The 21,378-nt window shown below is 37.5% G+C and overlaps 1 protein-coding gene across 8 annotated transcripts in view; it reads right to left on the bottom strand.

Annotated features, from left to right (window-relative positions):
* tcf12 (transcription factor 12) overlaps positions 1-20,345 on the bottom strand; it is an 83,271-nt gene extending 62,926 nt beyond the window's left edge. For 2 of the 8 annotated variants that reach the window (XM_028014726.1, XM_028014729.1), the window contains exons 1-5: positions 20,154-20,345; positions 19,273-19,361; positions 18,234-18,306; positions 7,965-8,038; positions 1,566-1,668 (exon numbers count right to left, since the gene is read on the bottom strand). In XM_028014726.1, coding sequence (XP_027870527.1) covers positions 1,566-1,668; positions 7,965-8,038; positions 18,234-18,306; positions 19,273-19,344 — 322 coding nt within the window. In that variant the 5' untranslated portion in view covers positions 19,345-19,361; positions 20,154-20,345. Of the gene's footprint in view, positions 1-1,565; positions 1,669-7,964; positions 8,039-10,946; positions 11,068-14,837; positions 14,856-18,233; positions 18,307-19,272; positions 19,362-19,505; positions 19,701-20,153 lie in introns of those variants that run through there. The other 6 variants (XM_028014730.1, XM_028014731.1, XM_028014732.1 and 3 more) reach the window with 5 other exon arrangements.
* Between the last annotated feature and the right edge of the window lie 1,033 nt (positions 20,346-21,378).

Below are 21,378 nucleotides of genomic sequence, written 5' to 3'. Positions count from 1 at the left end.
TTGCGTCACCAGCCTCAGTTTTGCCTGTCAGTGAACATTTTCCAAAGCTCCTTTATGTTTTTCCTGAATAATTGATCCTGGATGTGGTAAGCGGACTGACAAACATCTGAGTCAACAGCTCGCTCCAGTAAAGTCTACAACACACACAGATGCTTTCAGATTTGAAGCAATTACTTTAAAAGTTTAAAAAGGACCCACTAAATGAAAGTTTCCCTTCTTCTGTGGTAACAAAAACTGTTGCTTGAAACACAACCTACCAACCAGCATCTAATGGCATCTTTATACTGCATGGCTGTGCTGCCAGAAGCACTGTTGAAAAATAATCTTTCAGGCTTAATTTAATGAGAACACAGGGAAAAAAAAAAAAACGTGATTTATGCAAGTCTCGGATCTTACTCTGGAAAACAATTCAATAAGACTGCAGACTTCTGAGCCTGAGATAAGAAACTGCAATACAAAGTTTACAATCATGCTGTCGAGAACTGACATTTCGCAGCAACAGATCGCATCTATAACCTGCTGCTGTAGAGGCACTGCTGAAGCAGCCACGTGATCAATTACAAGAGAGATAATATTTTAGTTCAATTCAGCAGCAGCCATTTGTGAATTAATCACTGTGCTTGAAAACCAGTCTTTAGGGCCATCATATAATGAGCTGAAACATAGTTAAAGTGTCAAGTGGTTACACATCACACCCAGTAACATACAGCTTTTAATTGCTGTAATGTCAGCGCATGTTGCCACTCAATAACAAAGTGCAAGGAAGGGGAGAAGCTGGCAAATGATTTTGATCAGAGCTAAAAAAGAAAATATGTTGAGGTTGAAAAGGTGCATTATCCAGAGCCTGGTATGGACATGATGGCCGTTTTCTTTCCATTTTTTTTTTCTCCGAAGAGTTTTTGCGGCGCTAGTGGCTTGTATTTTTGCGACAGTAGGCAGACAGGAAGGAGGCTGAGGAGAGGGGGGAAGACATGCGGCAAAGGTCGTCGGGACCGGGAGTCGAACCCGCGACAGGGGGCATGCTAACCCCCTGCGCCACCACAGCACGCCCCATGATGGCCATTTTAATGAATGGTTTGGCAGCATAGAACGGAAACAATGTTAAAACTACATAAAACGTAAACAAAATCGAATTTATAATCGCATTTATAAAATAAAATTAGATGGTGCTACATGCAGCATTTAAACTTGAAACCTTAACTGAATATCACATAGAAATCATGATGTAAAATGAAGGTGTTTAAATCAACTATTAACCCTACCAGCAGATTTGCTATCAGCAGAAGCTGATAGCAAATTTCATGTTTCGAACAGAGCTTCTTCGTCTGACGGAAAGCTATACTGATGGTGTGACTCCTACCCTGGGGGTGGGTCATCACAGAAGGAGGGAGAGGGAGATGAAGAAAAGACAGAGGGGAGTAAATACTGTCTAGTACCCAAGCAAGGTTTTCAGCATTTCAACCTCCAGATGCATCGTGCGTCTTGCACATCAGTCAGACCAATGTTTTTACAGTCTAACTCCAAAGGGCATGTTAGGGCTGATTTAAGAGGAGTTGCTTACTTACCAATTATGTTTGAGTTCATAAAAGGTGTTGGGGACAATTCTTCATGGGACACTAATCGGCTGTCACTCATGTGATCGCCGTAATGAGGGCTGTCTGCAAAACCCTGGGGGAGGAGATCAGAGTATTATTCACAATATTGAGCAACTTCAGTGAGCAGCAAAAAGAGAACACATCTGGTCATTAATGTCAATGAGCAATCTGGATAATCCTCCAGAAAAAATACAAATATTAGGATTAGCTGGTTACAGCTCATCTTAGTGACATTCAACACTTTTATTTTATGTATTTTACTTGAGATTATCTAAATAAACGATATTAAAGACAATAAAACAATCAACACTAAAGATCAAGTCTTTATCTTTGTGTGTCTGGCATATTTGCTGTGACTTTAGTTTTCTAGTAGAAAACCTACATTTTTAAAGGATGTCAAATATATTTTACGGGTGCATTTCATATGCTCTGGTGGCATATTATCACTTTTCTGTAGGGCTGAAATGATTAATTTGATTAATTGTGATGAATCAATTATTGAAATAATCAGCAGATAATTCAATAACCCCAGCTTCAACTGGCTCAGATTCTCTGACAAATCTCCAATTAAGCACCTTCTGCTATCCAGTTATTAATTGATTAATCCAAAACAATCAACAGATTAGCACAAAAGACTGAGATTTTCACATTGTTGAAGGAATTTTACCTGCAGACCTTTTACCTTTGCTACAAATAATCAACACTAAGGAAAAGCTGCTATCCCATTTATGCAACATAATGTTTATATTCTCATTTAAAAATGAATCAAATTATTTGCATCTTTTGTACTGCTACAGTTGCATAAACAGGTTTAAAACCTGCAGAATGTGTCTTTTTTTTAATATCCGATTAAACGTCAGAAGAACTGATTATTAAAATAATCTTTCTACTTTTTTGGTACAAGATATGCATGTACTTTCATTAAGACTTATTTAATGAAAACCTTATTTTACTGCTTTACTGTTTCTTCTTCATCTATTCTTCATCCATCAGTTTATTAAGAGCAAAACAATCCCCATTACCCAAACCTGTATTTGAGCCCTGCGTATTTGTGCTACCTCTATGCGTATCATGAGACACTGTTGTTTACTGGAAGGGGGAAAACACAGACGATGTTTCCTGACACCTGCAGCTTATAAAAATTGCCCTTTTCTCCTGCAGTTGCACGCAGCCTTTTCATGATAGTTATCAGCATCTGGGGCTTAGGTCTAAATATCGGTCACAGTGTGGTCTTGGAGAACTTGGGGTCCCATGTAATAAAAGATGCTTCGTTACAGAGTTAATCCCAAACCCTGTGAAAATCCTCCAGTCGAACACATCTTCCAAAACTACATTAACTTTCACCAGACGGACCAAGCAGCGTACGCTTGCATTTCTATAAAGCTCTTTTTTTCCCCACCAACTCGTAGTCTTTGCATTCAACATAGAGTAAAAAAAAAAAAAGAAGTAAATCTTATTATCTATCTTTTTTTTGTGAGTGGATGGTGATGGAGTAATTTCAAAGGCATCAAAGTGTTGTGCTGCGTCGAGGGATTCCCTATTGTGCTCCTGCCAGCCTGCACACTCTGTTAATCACACCATGAACCGACTCAATAACAACAACAGCCCCGTGAGAAGCTCAAGCAAACTAATACACACACATGCACACCCCCTCACGCACACACCGCTGAAAGAAGGAAGTGAAAAACATTTCATCTTTTCAACTGCAGAACAACGAGCGAGTTTTGTGAATTAAATTAGAAGGTGAACCCCTATTTCATTTTCCTTCAGAGAATCAGATTTTATTACCAGGAGGATGGGGTTCATGGAAATAAGCCCAGTTGGTCACGTAAATTTGTAAAATCGCACTTCAGATAAGACTGATGTACTACTGAGCAACTATACTTGAGATTGAACACCAAGGATTCATCAGCGGGAGTCAACAAGGAAAGTGTTGCATGTTTTGGTTCACAGTTGAAATGGTTTTCTCCTCTTGAGGAAGAACCAACGGGTCGACATGTGAGTGTTTTAAAATATTTTGTTTTCAGTGCAGCACAAATTATTAATTGACCAAGGAGACTATGTACATTACAGATCAGAAGTTTGTAAAGTTTGGCTTAAGTTGTCATCCAATTAACCTCTAAATTAACTTTTTTTTTCTGATAAACTCTCTAAATGGGTTCCTTAGGGTTTTATCCGTATGTTTCTGGGAGAGTTGTAACATTTTTGATGGTTTTAGGCAAAATATTACAGAACTAAACAAATTTACACTATAACATCAAAATTTGCACAGAAACATGAAGAATGAAACCTAAAAAAACTATTTAGACAATTTAGGGGTTAGTTGCTCTTTAAAGTTAGAGATAATTACAGCAAAACATAATACAGACAAGTGACTCGACATAATAATCTTGTTTATTTTCTTGCAAAGTATTCCAGTTAGAATATTATCCTTCTTGTCTTTTGGGCTGTTTTTTGGGTTATTTTTTGAAGCATTTAATTGATTACAAATAATCCAAACTAGATTATCTTAATGTTAATTAAAATCGAACTGTGAAGGATGCAACAAGAGGAACTGGAAAGCTCTGAGTGCGGCATCCAGACGGTTTGTGGTTTGCATGTAAAGCCAGTAGCAAACATTGTCTCTGCAATAAGAGACAAGAACATACAGTACGGATAAAACTGAAATGTAATATTTTTAAAATATGACAAACACGAAGAGCCATATCACATGGTTCACCCAGAGGCAGAAGGAAAAAGCTTGTCTGCCATCATCAGCAGACAACCATAGAGCAAGAAGGGTGAAAGTTCACCTTTAAGGGAAAGGTCAAGCTAATTACAAAATCCACAGCAACAAAGTTATGACATCACTATTAGCTGTTAGGACAGCTACTAAATAAGTGGAGTATAATGTTTATTAAATCTCATTCTTGCATTTTTCCTCCTGTATTGTTTGGTGGCTCTTATTGTTGGCCTGTTCAGAAGAAGCATTGAACATGCTATTGTACTTTGACATTAAATATTTTATTTTCATTACACTATTCTTTCTTTCCTTCTCTTTTGTAAAAACAGGCAATGTTAAAAATAACATGGATTAAATTGAGTTACGGATTACACTTCAGTGACATTTTTTCAGTCTGTTTAACCAGCTTGAGCTTCACATGTGAGCTTAAATTATTACATTGATTAAATCAAAGCTTTGTTATCATCATCATCATTTATAAATTCTGCAATATCTAATAGCAAAAACCGATTAATGCAAATAATTTAAGGTAAAATTCTCCTGGTATTTAACATAAAAACAAATACCCAGAGAGTATCAGCATCCTGTCTGAAACACAAAGACACCACTGTGTGTTTTTTTCTACATTAACAGTCTTACTGCTCTGTGTTTGCTGCTTTGAGTCAGTTAGATCATCAATCACAGGTCCCTCATCATTCCCAAACACTGGTGGCCTACATCTATCCAAGACACTAACGCATCCTGTCATGGCAGCCACGGGGCTGCGTTTGCACTACTGGCTAAATAACTGTCAGATAACTATGGCAGCAAGCAGGCCAGAGCTCACGCCTTGCTCCCCGATCACTCACCACACTGTTTAAACAGTCATTCCTTCACTCTGGGCAGTATCCCAGGTGAACGTGTGGCTGCATGCGGCTCCTTGGGAAGTCATGATATGGTCGTGATGGATGCGCGTGGGGTCGGGTATCAATTGGGGCAGGGCACGTGGGAGAAGGGGGGTTGTCGTGCGGTGGCAGCGGGCACAGCCCTGCCTGTCAGAGCGCCAGTCTGCAGCCACGGCTACCCAGGAAACAGCGGCTGGCTGTGAGCCAAGGTCAGCGCGGCAGGTCTCTGGACTGTTCACAGTCGACTGATCACACATTCATAGCGCACCAGCAAACAAGCTCAGGGACAAGACTGAATTCCCTTTGTAGCAGACTGAAGGATGAGGCACGCAGAATTTCTTCCACAAGCCTTGGACACATTTAGTGAATAAACCGTAAATTGATTTTCTTTAAAGTTTTTGATTCTGTTTTTTTTAGTAAACAGAAAGAAGTAATAGGCACGGCTTCACTTTGTAGAGCAAAATAGTGACATTTTTCACTATTTTTGGTGAAAAGAAGTTGTTATGACCTCTTCTTATACAATGAAAGAAAAGAAGAAAATGTGAGGAAGGTCTTAAATATATAACGTATTTCTTAAGAGAAATCTTAGAAACTTAATAATCTCGGAAAACATTCAGAAATATGCAAATTATGCATCGACTCAAACTAGCTGAATAAAATGCCATGTCCTAAAAATACCTGAACAAAATAAGGCAAGCAAATGCAGCATTTAACCCAACCTGTTGTAAACAAAGTATGAGATGCTCAGAGTAGGGGGTGTTTGGTTTGGAAACATCAATAAATAAAATCTAATTATTCACACAAACCTTTTGCAATTAGAATGATTCTAACCTTTCATTTCATAATTTTTATGTAAATTATTGATCTTGTATTATGCTAGGTGAGTTCTCAGGTTATTAAACTGCAAAGGTAATTCAAGCAATTCTTTACCTTAATCATATCTAATGAGTTCAGTCAAGTCAATAAGGTAATCATAACCTTGAAACAGAAATCACTAATGTTAACATTTGCTTTTCAAAACACTAATTGGCAAAATTTACACTAAAATTCTTTAATTCAAGATAATGAGTTCCCATCCCTATTTTGGAGTGAAATGAGATGCTGTGGCTTGACCTTAAACCCTCCAATGTGACACAAGCAACGTAAAAGACTCATTCATTCATGTATGTATGGCTGGATGGTAAGGGTGGGCAATGTGAACTTAAAAGTTTTATATTATATTGTGATGATGATAAATGTGGAGATAAATGTTATTTGTATCACTTAACTTCACACAGACGCTGTATTAAGCAGGTTTTTACATTTTTTGATGGTTTCACTTAACAAAAAGTAGAGAACCTTGTTAGTAAAGCTAACAATCCCGACAATATGGACAATTTGGGGGGTTTCAAACATTAACTGTAATTTATCATTACAACAATAAATCAAAATTCTTGTCATTATAAGTAGTATATCACAATAAATAATAAACGATACAATATATGTCCATCCCGAATGGATGGACAAGATAATGTTAAATAAAATAGTAAAAAAATAGCTTTATATTCAAGTCTGTGAGGATAAGGATGTGCAGCTGTTTCAGAGAGTGCATGCAGGCCTTATGGATGTGCAAACAGCTGTCTGCTGGCTGACGCCGTGCGTCGTAATGTCAGAATCACTCATTTATATGCACCTGGAGCGAAGATATCTCAAGCTTCTCTGTCTTCTAATTCAAATCAAGCCGCCTATGTTACCATAGCCTGTAGATGTTCATTCGGGAAGGGCACCGAGAAATAAACAAGGTAACGCAGGCCGAGTGGCTCTGACATTTAGCTGAGTTCTAATAGAAAGTGACAGGAGATTGACATTAACTGGAATTCATACAGGGCATCGGGAACAGCCAACGTGTGAGAGACAAACAAACAGGCAGAGCTGTTCACACTTGCTCATACAAACACTCAGAGCTTCTTATTTAGACATTCACTCCCAACAAAGTTTTGATTTACAGTGAACCTCTATGTAAAGTTGTTATAATCACACAAATATCACGTTTAAACTGCATGACGTTTTAATGGGACGTTTTAAACTGGGTAATATAAATGTTTACACTAAGAAAGGTAACACAGTTTCAAAAGATAAAAACGGGATAAATCATAGTTTATTCAAAATAAAAGCTGCATAAAAATCTGAAACACTTCCTCAAATGCTCAGGAGGTAAAAAGCTTGTTTTGACTGTAAGACGTAGAACATCTTTCCTCATAACCAGCGAATGTTTAGGTTTGCATCACTCTGTTGTACAAAAAAAGAAACTGCAATTTCTGTAGTTTTAATCAGACTGAACAAATGTTCAGTGTTTCAGCCAAACAATATTTCTCCAGGTAATATTTCTTCCCTGTTCAACATTATCATCAGATATATAAGATGTAGTTTTACATTGCTTGTGAGGCAAAACTGAATTTAGGAGGAGCTAAAAATGAAATTTTAGGTGCTACATGAAAACCACTGATCACCTACCAAGAACTGTAATACAAATTTTTTTCTTTGTGCTATAAAAGAGAAAAATAACACATTTTCTTTTAAATGAAAAGAACTTAGACATTTTAAAACTAATGAATTCACTCTGCCAAAGAGAAATGTGTCTGTAACAGGTCAAATAACACAACAGGCTCTGGAAAAAGGTGAGATAAAACATTGTGAATTCCCCACTTTAATGTAATGAGTGTTAAATGATGCGCCGTGGAGCAGAAAGGCCACTCAGAGGCATTAGATTGTGGGTCATCTTACCCGGGAGGATTCATAGGAAGGACTGGACTCGCCACCTGGGGCCCAAGACGCTTGGTTGGTCCGCTCATCCATACCTGTCAGAACAAGAGATGCACGATTCAGTCAGCAAGTCCCCTCAACTCTCACAGTTCAAACTACATTGACAAGTCACTGCTTCACACTTTAAATGAATGTATATGAAGAAAAACAAACCATTTTTCACAACAGGCAAGTTTTAGCATTGTACATTGTGTTTATAAGTGTATACTATAGATTTAAAGACAGACCAAAGCATCTGATCTAATAATAAGAAAAAAATAAGTTTACTTTTTAAATAGTCTTAATGACGATGTGGGTTGTTTTCATTTAATCTACAACACGAACAACCAGGGGATGTTTAATTTTAATGTCACAGAAAAATTAACGCACACTATTCCGTTTCGTAACCTTAAAAATTTGATATCCTTTTTTAATTTTCAATGATTGGTTGAACAAAAAATATCAGCATTTGTTTGCATCTTACAAGAAAAATTAAATAAACTTGGTGGAAAATCCTTGAAAAATGAATAGCAAGCTTTAAAAAGTGGCAATCCTCCAGGTTAGTAGATATTTACTAGGGCTGCATCGATTCCCTGAGTGATTCGAGTTCCTCGATTATTAAAATTCCTTGAGGAAAATGTATCTGCCTCATGTATTATTTAGCGCACCGTGTTCCAGATGGATCATTATTTGTGTTGGACAGCGCTCTCACTTCTGCCTATGAGTTATTGCTAATTGCTAGTAGGATGATATCAAATTTTCCGAGTTTTCGATATTTCTTTGGGGACAAATGAGTATTCCTACAGTGCCTGGCGCGATGCTTGGAGTATGGGAGAGATAGAGAGAGAGAGACCCGATTACTCAATTAATTGTGAAAATAATCAATAGAGTACTCAATTACTAACAGTGACGTCAGTAACGCGTTACTTAATAAGTAACGAGTGATCTAACGCGTTGCTATTTCATATCCAGTAGTCAGACTACAGTTACTTATCAAAATCATTTTCCGTTACTGTGCGTTACTATTTTCTTTTGGAATTTTATTTTATTTCCTCTATGCGTCTTGTTGAGTGATCGCCGTTTTTATGCGACAGTATCAGCAGCGACAGAAACGTAAACGATGGAGGGAGGAGGGAGATGCGCATTTTGTTGGCAGAAAAACAGGAACTACTTTGAGTGGGATAGGGGGGTTAAATCCTTCTTAGAGTTTTCCAGACAATAGTGGACCACACAAAAACATGCACAAATTACTAACGTTTTGGTTTTTTTTGTACTGTAACCATTTAAAAAATCTCCCCTTCAGTTCAACCTTATAAGTGAAGACACATTGTTGATGTTACCGTTATAAAATAGTTTAAATTAAGTATTGGCATAGATCAATGTAATTTTCACAGCGTTGTTGTTAGCAGCTGATGAAAGTAACTAAAAAAGTTACTTTTAATGTAACTTAGTTACTTTCCAAATCAAGTAGTCAGTAATCTAACTGAGTTACATTTTCAAGGAGTAATCAGTAATCCAATTAAAGTTACTTTTTCAAAGTAACTATGCCATCACTAATTACTAAAATGTTCTTTTACAACAGCCCTACTATCTGAAAAAATACCAAAATAATGTATTCAAAAACGTTACCAAGCTTTTATGCTTAGGTTATTTTATATAAGTTAAGTAATTTATTACATAAAAATCTCCTGCTTTATGTAAGTGACTGGTATTAAACACTCGTCTCTTAATGGAAAGGCTGGCCCAGTTTTAGAGATGCACTGATAATGTTTTACCCATTTCTAGTTGTCTGAAATTAAACCTGTCGATTTTGTTTTGCCAATTCAGTTTTTTAAAGTAAATTTTAATTACATTTGACGATGTTGGTTGTTGTTCTTACAGGCTGAAAATTATGAAAGTTCTTGGTGCATTTTATGAAAATGGAAACAAACTCTGGATTTTTGTTTCGTAATTCCATCTGCCAGTAACCAGTTAGAGCTTATTAGTGGAGAATTGTTGTAACCCTGTTATTCTGTTATGTTGCCATCAATACATAAGAAAAATATGTGAAAATGTAATATCTTCAAATGTTCCAAAGTTACAAGATCTTGTTTATTTAACTTTAAATGCCTCGATGACTTTATTGCTACATACAGTATGCTCCAAATGTACCAAAAGGCAACTGGATGATTTGATGCAGGCCAGGCTAAGCACCTGAGAACTGAAACATGATAAAACTAATTCTTCAGACGAACAAAAACCTCCATCTAATCTTTCAAAAGACAAACAGAAAAACGCAAAAATCAATAATGCCAACCAAACTGTCAACCAAGACCATCTGGCATATGTTGAAAAATATAATATCTGGTATTTACAATCTAATTTATGTGATATAGCCATTAAGAAATATTTGATGCCTCGCTTCTTCTTGCTGTTTAAAACAATATTGTCCTGCAGTATCAACAAAACCGCAGCAACAGAGCATCTACATTTATCGCGTTATTGATTATCCCTCTTGTAATTCCATCTGTCTCTGTAGAAAGCAATATAATATGCTCTGCTTCAAGTTCAAATAAAGAAAATCAGATTTCAAAAAATGGGTCTATTTGAAAACAATAATACTGAACGAAGCAATTTTATTTAATTTTATTGTGTATTTTTCCAATTCAAGTTTCACATATTTTACTAAGACTCCTCAACGCAACAAGAATGACCTTGTTATGAAAGAGGTCAAATTAATAAAGCATTCAAAAAACTATTTACTTGCAATCAATAATCATAGACTACAATGTGTCCACCTATTTTTAACTTAATGAGAATAGAGAACCTTTTGAGGTATGGTTACAGTAAACATACAGAAAAATTCAAATTTCATGTTATTACTGTTAGTCATATTTTTATCCTCCTTGATGGAAATAAGTTCTTCACAAGAAATTTATAAAGCTAATTATACACTTGTGCAGAAAGTTGGTGACATTTCACTACCCAGAAATCACGCTCCAGTGAGCAGAGCTGTAGATTTGAAGTTTCATCCTGACAAACACGATGCTTTGCCGCTTGCACGCTGTAGATTCGTTTCCTCTTCTGCACCGCCTCTATGGAAAAACTGCACATGTAATTTTATCTCACTTTCCGAATTTTGGTTGAGATGTTTTACATTTTTAGCTCTGATACTTGTGTAACTAATTCTAGCGCTCCCATAGGTATTTGAGCTATTTCATTGTGATGCATTTCAGCCGAACTGAGAACTTTCACACACACAAACTGCAACAGCGGTCAGTGTTTGCAGTCTCACCTGACCCCTCTCTTCACAAACCCATGAGAATTAGAGCAAACAATGAAAGCGCTGGATTCAATGAAAGAACAAGGACTTCAGAAATCCAAGCTGCTGTTAGCATTCCTTAAATAGTAGCTGATTCCTAGAGAGCCTAATAATAAGAATAATCTCAGATGTGACCAAAAAGAAGAAGCTACCTCTATGTTTCCTTTGTAAAATGTATTTGAATGTTTTTATTTCTCAACATTTGCGGTGAGATTCCTGTTTCATAAAGTAATTGTAGAAGGGAAATGACAAAGAAAGCCCATAGGTTGCCTCTCATTACTGATTGCTCTCTGCTGGACCATTAAGAAACAGCTGCACCCTCTCAAAACCCGGATTCAGCAAGAGCTTTTACAACAGGAAAACAGAGGCGAGTTTTGGCATGAAAGGGAACATTTCAAAAATATTAACTACAATACAACGCCATGCGACAAGGCTGAAACTCCACAGAGCATCAGCTTGGTCATCAGCGGAATAAATCCCTTCAATGTCAACTATTTATTATTTAAACTGGAAACTTTCTCATTTGACATAATTGATTTCAGCAGATATGAAAACTGGGCCATGCAGCTCTAGTTGTTTTTTTTTCCTGTCATTATCATTAATGCAAAAACTTCAAAAGGGCTGAAACGATTATTCGGATTAATTGTGATTAATCGATTATTGAAATGATTGTCAACTAATTTACTAATGAATCCATTGTTAACCTGAGTACACATACTTAAAAACAGTCATTTGAAGAAAGAACATATTCAGAGCTGTAATTTAAACAATATGTTTAAGACAAAAACATCTTTATCTGTAGATATGTTTTAGCCAAAACCTCTCAAGTGTTAGTTTCACCCTGTTCAGATTCACTAAAGGAATTGTATTTTAGGCAATAACATGTTTATTTTCTTGCTAAAAAAAAGAAATTGAGCTATTTGTCTCTTTTAATGTATTTCTAATTTGTAAAATAAAAAGCCTTAAGTAGTTAAATGAAAAATATGTACAATGTGCCATGTTTATATCAGATTATTTGATTAATCCTTAGACTAATGCACAGATTAATCAATTACTAAAATATTTGTTAGTTGCACCCCTAAACTGTACTCCCAAAAAAAGAAATAAAATAAATGGATTTTTACATTTTAAATGTTTTTTTTTTCTTTTACATTAAGAGTGAGCATTGTAAGATAACATTTAAAACATTTTTCTTTGTTAGTTATTAGATTGAAAATTATTTAAAAAATAAACAAAAAATAAATACTCCAGATGTTCAAGAACCATCCAAAACTGCAGCAAGTATTATTCACACTTGTCAACAGTAACAACTAGTTAACAGAGGCATATCTGGTCATTTATATTTTCTGCAGTGAAACGGATTCAGAAACTATAAATTGTTTCTGAATCCGGTCCTGGCTACATCCCAGTCCAACCACTGAGTGAATATGCCCATCAGACAATATCTGAGTTTCTAACAGACACACGTTTCAGAAACATCCCAAAAGTAGAGCTGCCCTCTTCAAAAAATATGATCTATTTCTGATTGATGCAGCATCGAACTGACGAGCCGAGCAACGAGCGAGGCATGGGAGCAGGACGGAGAAACCAATCAAGTTTAGAAACAAAACAACAAGGCCAAACACACAACTCTCTGTCACATACACTGATAAGCAAAACCCATTGAACTCTGTCCATCAATAGTTGATGACACACAGTGGGTGCAGCATAAATAGATTTGATTTAGGCGCCTAAATCTTGTTTGAATTTCACTCGGATTTCTCCGAATTGAAAACTGATTGACCTTTAGCAATTCGATCTACTTACTTAACACTAAATATAACCTTTTTTGAAAAATGTCAATAACCCATATCAAGTGTGCTTTAGTTATTTTCTAAGATTTCTGAAACTGCGGGTACATCTGATTTGCTTATCAAGCCTGATCTTTAACACAGACTGTCACCACTGTTAGTTGCAAGTAATCAGATTTTTAAGTAAGCTAATTTGTGAAATCTAATCTGAATGGCAATTCAAACTACCTCCACATGTGATTTTCATCTGAATTACATTTTGTGGATGAGTGCATGAGAGCTGCAGCAAGAGGACAACTTTTGGATTATTGAGGATTTGTTTATTTGATCAAATCTGTAAATAGAAATGAGAAGAGAAACTAAAAGTGTCTCTGGTATTTACATTGCAATATACTTCTAGTGATAAATGTTCAATAGTTATTTTTGATCTTTGCAGACCGGGCTTTTTATTTTTTATATTCTGATACACAAAGCTGCACATAAAGCGAGGCAGGAGTGAGGATCTGTAGGACTGTGGTCAGGAATGAGTTACACACAACCAACCAATGCATCACTATGCAGCGCTGAAAGAAAATTAGCTACTTCACAATAGGCTCATCAGGTCTGCATCATCAACACAGCTGGAAGGGAGAAGCGATGAATCTCTGTTAGAGCCATTTTCCCAATCCATCTTCTCCAGCATAATTTTCAAGGGTCTTTGCCCGTCCCACTCTGGTTCAATTATCAGGCTATGCCCAGCTGAGATGCAATAATCCAAACCTTCATTCCCAGCAATTTCCACACTCGTGTCTGCACACTCACTTGCCTTAAGTTCACTAGCACTTATATAGGTGCTTCTTCCCTAACCTTGAAGATCTGAGAGACAGGCGCTCTGACTGTAGTCTGAAGGGGGGATTTACCCTACACAGGCCCTCAGTACTGGAATATTCAAATGAAAATGTGTGCAGATGCAATCTAATTTTAGCCTCCTGAAATTAGAATCCACTCCAGAGGTAAAGTCATGTAGGGGCCAGTTTGTTGAAATCTGAAATACTAGACAAGGATGCAAAAAGGTATTAAAAGATCCATAAAACGTGAAACTAGGGTCATCTTTTAAATGCAAATTTGCAATCTAGAATTTCTATGACGCACTAAATTTTCTTCTCCTTGATGGAAAAATGCTTTTCTATTTTAAAATTGATTACAGGTGTACCACTTTATGCCAAACTGTCAGAATATGAGGCACTAGTTCAGAAGGTTTCAATGCATTGTATATAACATAGTGCTTCCGTTATCCCGAGTGTGTGTTATGCAACAATTCAGCCGCATGTAGCCAATTGGAAACCTTTTGTTGCCTGGTGTGGTCTGCTGCTGGATCTAGAAATGTACAACAAACCTGTTTTGGCTGTAGCAGAAAGCCATATATTAACTATGAATGCCAACACTCTGCTCAGATGACAGGATTTTGAGGTCAGTTCAGTCGACTTTGAAGTCGTTTCAGGAAAAAAACAGACATTTGGTGCCATGTGCCAAAGAAAGACCATTTACAGACAGTTACTGTAAAAAGATGCAAAATCAACCATCTGTGCCAGTATGGGGTGCATATTTGTGAAGGCACTGCTGATGGAGAGGCATTTATTTTGAATTTTAAAGGGACTCCAGCTAGCATGAAGGCAACACCTTTTCCAATAAGAGTTGCAGACATTTCAACAGGGCAATGCCAAACCTCATTCTGCCCCACTTACAAAAACATGACTTCATAGACACACAATGTGCTCAACTGACCTGTAAGCAGTCCAGATCAGACTCCTCTTGTAAATGTGTGGCAAAGAGGCCTCTTGCAAAACAGCACAAAGAAGGTTCAAAGTTAACATTTGTGTAGTTTTTAATGTATTGGAACATGAGTTTCCCTCTTATATGTTCTATTTAAGTTACCAGGTCTGTATTGTTTCTATTCTACTTCCAGAATGGAAGCAGACCAACTTTCAGACAATTAAATCTATAAACAGATTTGCACTGACCAGGCTTCTGCTGTCCAGTACCGATTACTGGTTTCTTTGAGGTCTAATTTGCTCATTTTAGTCATGTTTAAAAAGAACTCTTAAAATGTAAGACTTAAAAGAGATTAAATGTGCTACAGCTTCTTTTGAATCACACTGAAATAAAGAATCAACAATTGTTCTGATGTTTATTAAACTCAAAAAGTGAATGAAAGTACATCCTGGGAATTAAGGTGGTTATAGACCAAATAATTGGTAAGCAAGGCAAAATATGTTTTCAGTTCTTAATCTGCAGATTGGATGATAAATTGGGTAAATCAAATTGCAAATTTTGTTTTAAATTGGCCAATTGATTTTAGCATGCCTATTGACAAGGCAAGAGAAACAATGAGCCAAACCTATGAAAACATTATCAAGTGTTCACGCCTGTGTCATACAAATTCCCTTTAATCTTTTGCTATCCTGTCATGTATAATAAAATGTAGCACAAGTATTGAAAAACATTTGTCATGTAGAACTAACATGATGCATCAAACCAGGTTTTATGGAACATTGAGTCTTTTCATGTCTTTCAAACTAAAGTTTTGATTTTGATCCCCTCCCGTTCTGAACAGGGCATCTGCACTGGGATCAAGGGTGTAGACTGTCGGAAATAATATCAGGACATTAGGTCACTGTCTCATTTATGTTCTCACATCTAATGATCAACCGAATGTCTGGGAATTAAATTGCAAAGCTCTGTGAGAGCCCTCGACTTGTCAAGTAATTATCAGCTGAAGTAATTAGAAAGTAGGTCAGAATATCAGTTTTGCTTTCAGCTTCAAACATCCTGCATGCCACACTCAGCCATTAACGCAGAAAGAGTGTCTTCATCGTCTTGTATGAGATTAAGCAATGTTATTATTGGGTCACTCACCCAATATTCGTCTTTTAATTTTCTAACGTGTCCAAAAAACCTGCCTAGCTTACAAAATGCGTTTGTTAAATTATGTATGCTGCTTAGGAAAGTGATGCTGGAGCTTATTTACCTAAGGCAGACTATCTTACTACACTACAGATAGGAAAGCCCGATATCCAATGGAGTGATAAGGAAATAACCAATAAAGTTTACAATAGTAGTTATTAGTTGTATCCTAGCAACACTGGGATAGCTTGTACAATATTCAATTATCAAAAATGTGCAGCAAAATATCCAAACAACCTTTTTGCAGAAATGAGCAAGACATTTGTAGATTGAAACAGAACATATTTGAACACTGTCAGGAAAATTGTGTTTTTACTCTCATCACAATGGCTGACCTCGTCAGATTTTACTCAGATGAAATTATAAAAGGTTAAAGCAAAAATACACTGTTTTAGAGGCCAAAAAGCATACAACTCAGTCTGCTCATTTGATGTCTACACATGTCACTGCATTCATTTATCAAACACAACGCTACGCCCCTTTCTGTGAGAACACACACACTTTGATGATTCAGCCCAGTTTTAGAAAATCTGCATGTTGCTTTGAGCACAAGTTAATCTTTACACATTTGTTCTGAGACATTTGGGTAGAAAACAATAAAAATAATAATTATTATTATTTGATATTATTAAAATAGGGCTGCACAGTGGCGCAGTTGGTAGAGCTGTTGCCTTGCAGCAAGAAGGACCTGATTCCCGGCCCGGTGTTTGCATGTTCTCCCTGTGTATGCGTGGGTTCTCTCCGGGTACTCCGGCTTCCTCCCACAGTCAAAATACATGACTGTCAGGTTAATTGGTCTCTCTAAATTCCCTAGGTGTGAGTGTGAGCATGGTTGTTTGTCCTGTATGTCTCTGTGTTGCCTTGCGACAGACTGGTGACCTGTCCAGGGTGAACTCCTGGAGATAGGCACCGGCAACCCTCCCGACCCCATTAGGGACAAGGGTGAACAGAAAATGGATGGATGGATGGAGTTATTAAAATAAATATGGGCAAAGAAGTATTATTTACAGGTTTATAAATAAATTCATAATGTCATTTTGCTGTCAGGCAGAAAGTAATAGTCAGAAACAGCTGTATCAGAAATAGCTGTATTTCTGTAATGCTTAATGCAGATCTCAGTGCAAACCAGGATAATGTCACATTTCAAATCTAAAACTAGACTCTTTGTCATTTGTTTTACTGAAGAGCACCCACAAACATAATCCTTCTCAGATGAATGATTAGGTATCACAAAAGCCATCGTCACAGCTCCACAGGTCATGTGTGACAGCTCTGTTCTTGTTTCTTTGTCATTTCTCCTCAATGTGTGTCTTTCGCTTCACAGATAACCCACTACAACGACGGCCTTTGTGGATTCACACAAGACACGCTTTCAGGAAACATAATGCTCGATTGTTGACTTTCTCTAGTGGCACATGAGACAATAGTCGCGCTTCAGATTAATGTCCTGTAGTGTTTATTTCTAGAGGAAGCGATCCAGAAGAAGAGGGGCCTGAACTCTTGCTAGTGCAACTAAGCCATTCACAAACACTCAAGGGGAATAAAGATGCTCATATATATATATATATAAAATAAGGTAGGTAATTGTGTGGGAGATTTCTTTAATGGAAGGAGCAATTATCAGTGTGAGTCCCTCACTAATGGGGAAAAAAGCTCAACAAGATGTTTCACCACCTCTTCACACTACACAGTATAAGCAGCTCCAGCACTCACATATGCTGAAACTAATTTCCTCTAAAACACCTCACTGCAAATCCTCAGTAATAACACCCTCTGCAAGCATCACAGCACCTGATCATTCAAGCCTAAACACGGCTGATTTGTGCATTATTTATTCATCGGACAGTAATGCAAAACATGATTAACATTCACAGCGGTGTGCTATAATTGCACACAGATCAATAAAACATGTCTATGGTCTAAACTGTGCTTTGTTCAACTTCTTTACTGCAGCGCTGCTCCACAACCCCAGGTGGGGGGTTCAGGTTTCAAGCGCCAGATGTGAGGAGAACACACAGAGGAATTACATCCAAGACTGAAGGCTGAGACACTTTTCCTACAGACTCCATTCATAAATAACTTTGGGAGCAACGCGAACAAAAGCAAAAGACATCCAGAAACTGATACTTGTGTGCAGATTTTAAGCAGGAATAAACACAGACCTCAAATCAAAAAGTTTGCAGAAAATGGAGAACGGTTTAAGGGATCAGTTCCTACCTGATGCACTGAACTGACTGCTTCCAAGTGTGGTGGGCCTATTTTTCCCTCCGCCTACAGGTGGAGAGAACATCTGAAAGCACAAATACAGACACGGATCTAAAAACATAGCAAGGACTCGGCTATGTGGAGCAGAGATGCACAGCTCAGGCTTTTCCTGTCTGATACTAATTTGCGTTTTTCTCTGAGGACTGAGACGCTGATTCCAATTTTGACCGATTCAGATTTTTTTCATAAGTATAATAAGACATAACAAAAACAAATGTGCAGCAAGCCCCTAAACAGAAAAGTAATATTTGTAATTTAACTGAAAACTAATGCATTAAAAGATCATCTCATTTATGTGAGCTGGAGCTTCATTTGATTTTTAGTAAACGCAACAAAGCGCATCAGACAGTATGTGGTTGATTTAAGGAAGAGGAAATTGAAAAAAAAATTCTACTTTTACCTGCCAACTAAAGGAAGAACAGACTAAAGTAACTCCTGAGCTTAACTCAAACTCTCCAGATTAATTATTTTTTATCTTAAATAACTTGGATCATTACATTTACTATTTCACAATTACCTTATCGTGATTTTTTTTTTCAAACCCTGATCATTTCCAGACCTGCATTTCCCCTTCATTTAGCTAAAAACAAATAGATATAATTTATATCCATTTATATCCATTATATCAACACCAGACACTTTTACTATTTGACTGATGCTGTTGAGGTTAAAAATGTGATGACTGTGAGAATCTGGATTCCCCTGCAGAGCCAAACAGAACTAGATAACTGTGGGAACATTTTAGAAATAAATCACGTAAAAACGGGGTGGACCAATAACTTGGAGGGGAGTGGGCTGCTAGATTTGTGGCGAATGGATGCATTCAACCTTGATAGTTCAAATTTAAAACACAAAGAACAGCGCAGTTATGGAACATAAGCTCATACTAATAGTGAAATTAAAAAAAACAAAAACAACTATATATCTGTGAAGAAATTTTTAAACCTCAAACTTGAGATGAATCACACCAACAGGTAATAAGGAGTCCTACCGCACTGAAATCCAGCAGGTCACTCAATTCCTTATCAGTTCCGAGAGCGGCAATCCGCTGCTGAGGATTCATCCTGACGATCTAGAAACCTGGGAGTAAAAAAAACAACAAACACAGAGTCTGTCAGATCGCATCCCTGCAGCTTCATTTACCAGCGGGGACTAGTTCCACACTGGAAATCCTCTCCACGGGAGGCATTTCTTATGGATGCGGAATAAAAAAAAGACCATCACCGTGAAGTAAACTTGGCTCTGTCGTTGCCGTCCTTATCATCATCATCACAGAGATGAAGGCAACTTAAACGCATTGTAATTGATGAAAAGGTGCTAAAGCGTGTCATAACCACGTTTGGTTTGTATCTTTCATTCGCTGGTAAAGAGAGCTGAGGGAGCGCTCTGGATGGACGCGTTAAACCCAGGACCCGCAGCACCGCATCGGCGCAGGAACAATATCACTCCGTAACAACACCGCATGCTGATTGTTACACATGCATACGATCCGCTGATAATGCTGCAACACGCCTCGTTAATGTCAGTGATTTCTGGAGCCTTGTGTGCAAGCAGGGAGATGGTTTTCCCTGCGCTGAAGCGCCTAACGTTTCTGGGCTAGCCGCGGCTAGCGCTAGCTGCGGTTACTCGTTCATATGGGCAGATGCAGCCTCTTACTACTGGCTTTGTTGGCCGTACAACGAGGAAGACAGTGTCGTTTCGGCGGCTGAAACCTAAATTAAAGACGGGCAACACAGGCAAACAAACACTGGACGTGACAATCTCAGTGTGCAGCTCCAGAAAACAAAACGCAATGATGATCTATGTCTCTCTCAACTCCCAACTTCTTTCACGCGTCCGAAAGCTTCTGGCAAACTCCCCTTGATATTTTACCTGTTTCTCGATTAAAATCCGGACTAGGGTGATCTGGTGAAGAGTCGCTTTCTTCCGACGCGCCTCGCAAAGGCAGAAATCGGGTTTAAAACGGCGATACGTGGGAAAATATCCTCTATATATCAGTTACGAGTTTCCCTTAGGCAGACATTTTTGCTTTGCAAAAAGCCTCAGCACCACGATGACAGCGGCTGTCGTATCCCTCCGCCGAGGGTCCCACACAGCGGGAGATGCTGTGGGAGTCACTGATGAACTGCAGCTCTATCCCCGCATCATTACCACTGTCCTCATATGTGATGGCTTTATGCACAGCAGCGGCCACAATATCATCCACAATGTGACAAAGTTTCAACAACAAACCTGCTAGAGCTTATGGATCAGTGTTATAAGGTTAAACTACAACTACAACTACAGGTCAATAAATTTTAAGTGTGTCTAAAAGCTGTTGTAGTTTACAGCTTTGCTGACTTTGATAGGAAGAAGCACAGCCGACCGTCAATCCTCACAAGGCTGTCGTCATTGTTGTTGCTTTTGTCTTATTTTCTATCCCAGTTTTTTCTTCCACTCAACTTTCTAACAGTGTAACAGCACATTGAGACCAGCCGCTTCGTTAGCAATGACCTTTGGCTTACCCTCCTTGTAGAAGCCATCGTTGTCTGTCTATTTGATAACTGTCAAGTCGGCAGTCTCACCCCTAATTGTGGATCATAACTCAGCTCTGTTTATGTTTTAAAAGTTATTTCTTATTTGTCTTGTGTAATATTCAATTTTTTGAGAACCAGAAGCTATGGCCATTAAAAGGACGATAAAACATTTAACATTATTCTGTTTGTGTATTGAATCTTAACATCACTTTCTGAATATTTTTTCAGAAATAAATGACATTTTCAATGCCGTTCTAACTTACTGAGATGCGCCACATTTTTCTGTAATATTCTCTATTTTACAAAGTCTAATTTAAACAGCAAACTTACAAAATACCTTGTGAATAACACGTTCAACCAAGACAAATATCTTTACAAAACATTGCCCATCCCTTTGTTTGTTTTTCTGTTTGTTTCGGTCAGATTTGCTATCTATTTTTCATCAAAAACATCATTTTCTAAACTGGATTATCCTGCAGATTTCAGTGTCAGTCTTTAACTCTGTACATTTGCTTGTCATATCTTATAAAACATTAATTGTATTAACTTTCTTTGCTCTTTGCTAAGGGCTGCTGTTTGTT

Source organism: Xiphophorus couchianus, chromosome 4 (genome assembly GCF_001444195.1).
Source record: "Xiphophorus couchianus chromosome 4, X_couchianus-1.0, whole genome shotgun sequence".
Taxonomy (NCBI): domain Eukaryota; kingdom Metazoa; phylum Chordata; class Actinopteri; order Cyprinodontiformes; family Poeciliidae; genus Xiphophorus; species Xiphophorus couchianus.
The sequence above is the reverse complement of the archived record's forward strand: the minus strand, read 5'-3'. Positions and strand labels throughout refer to the sequence as shown.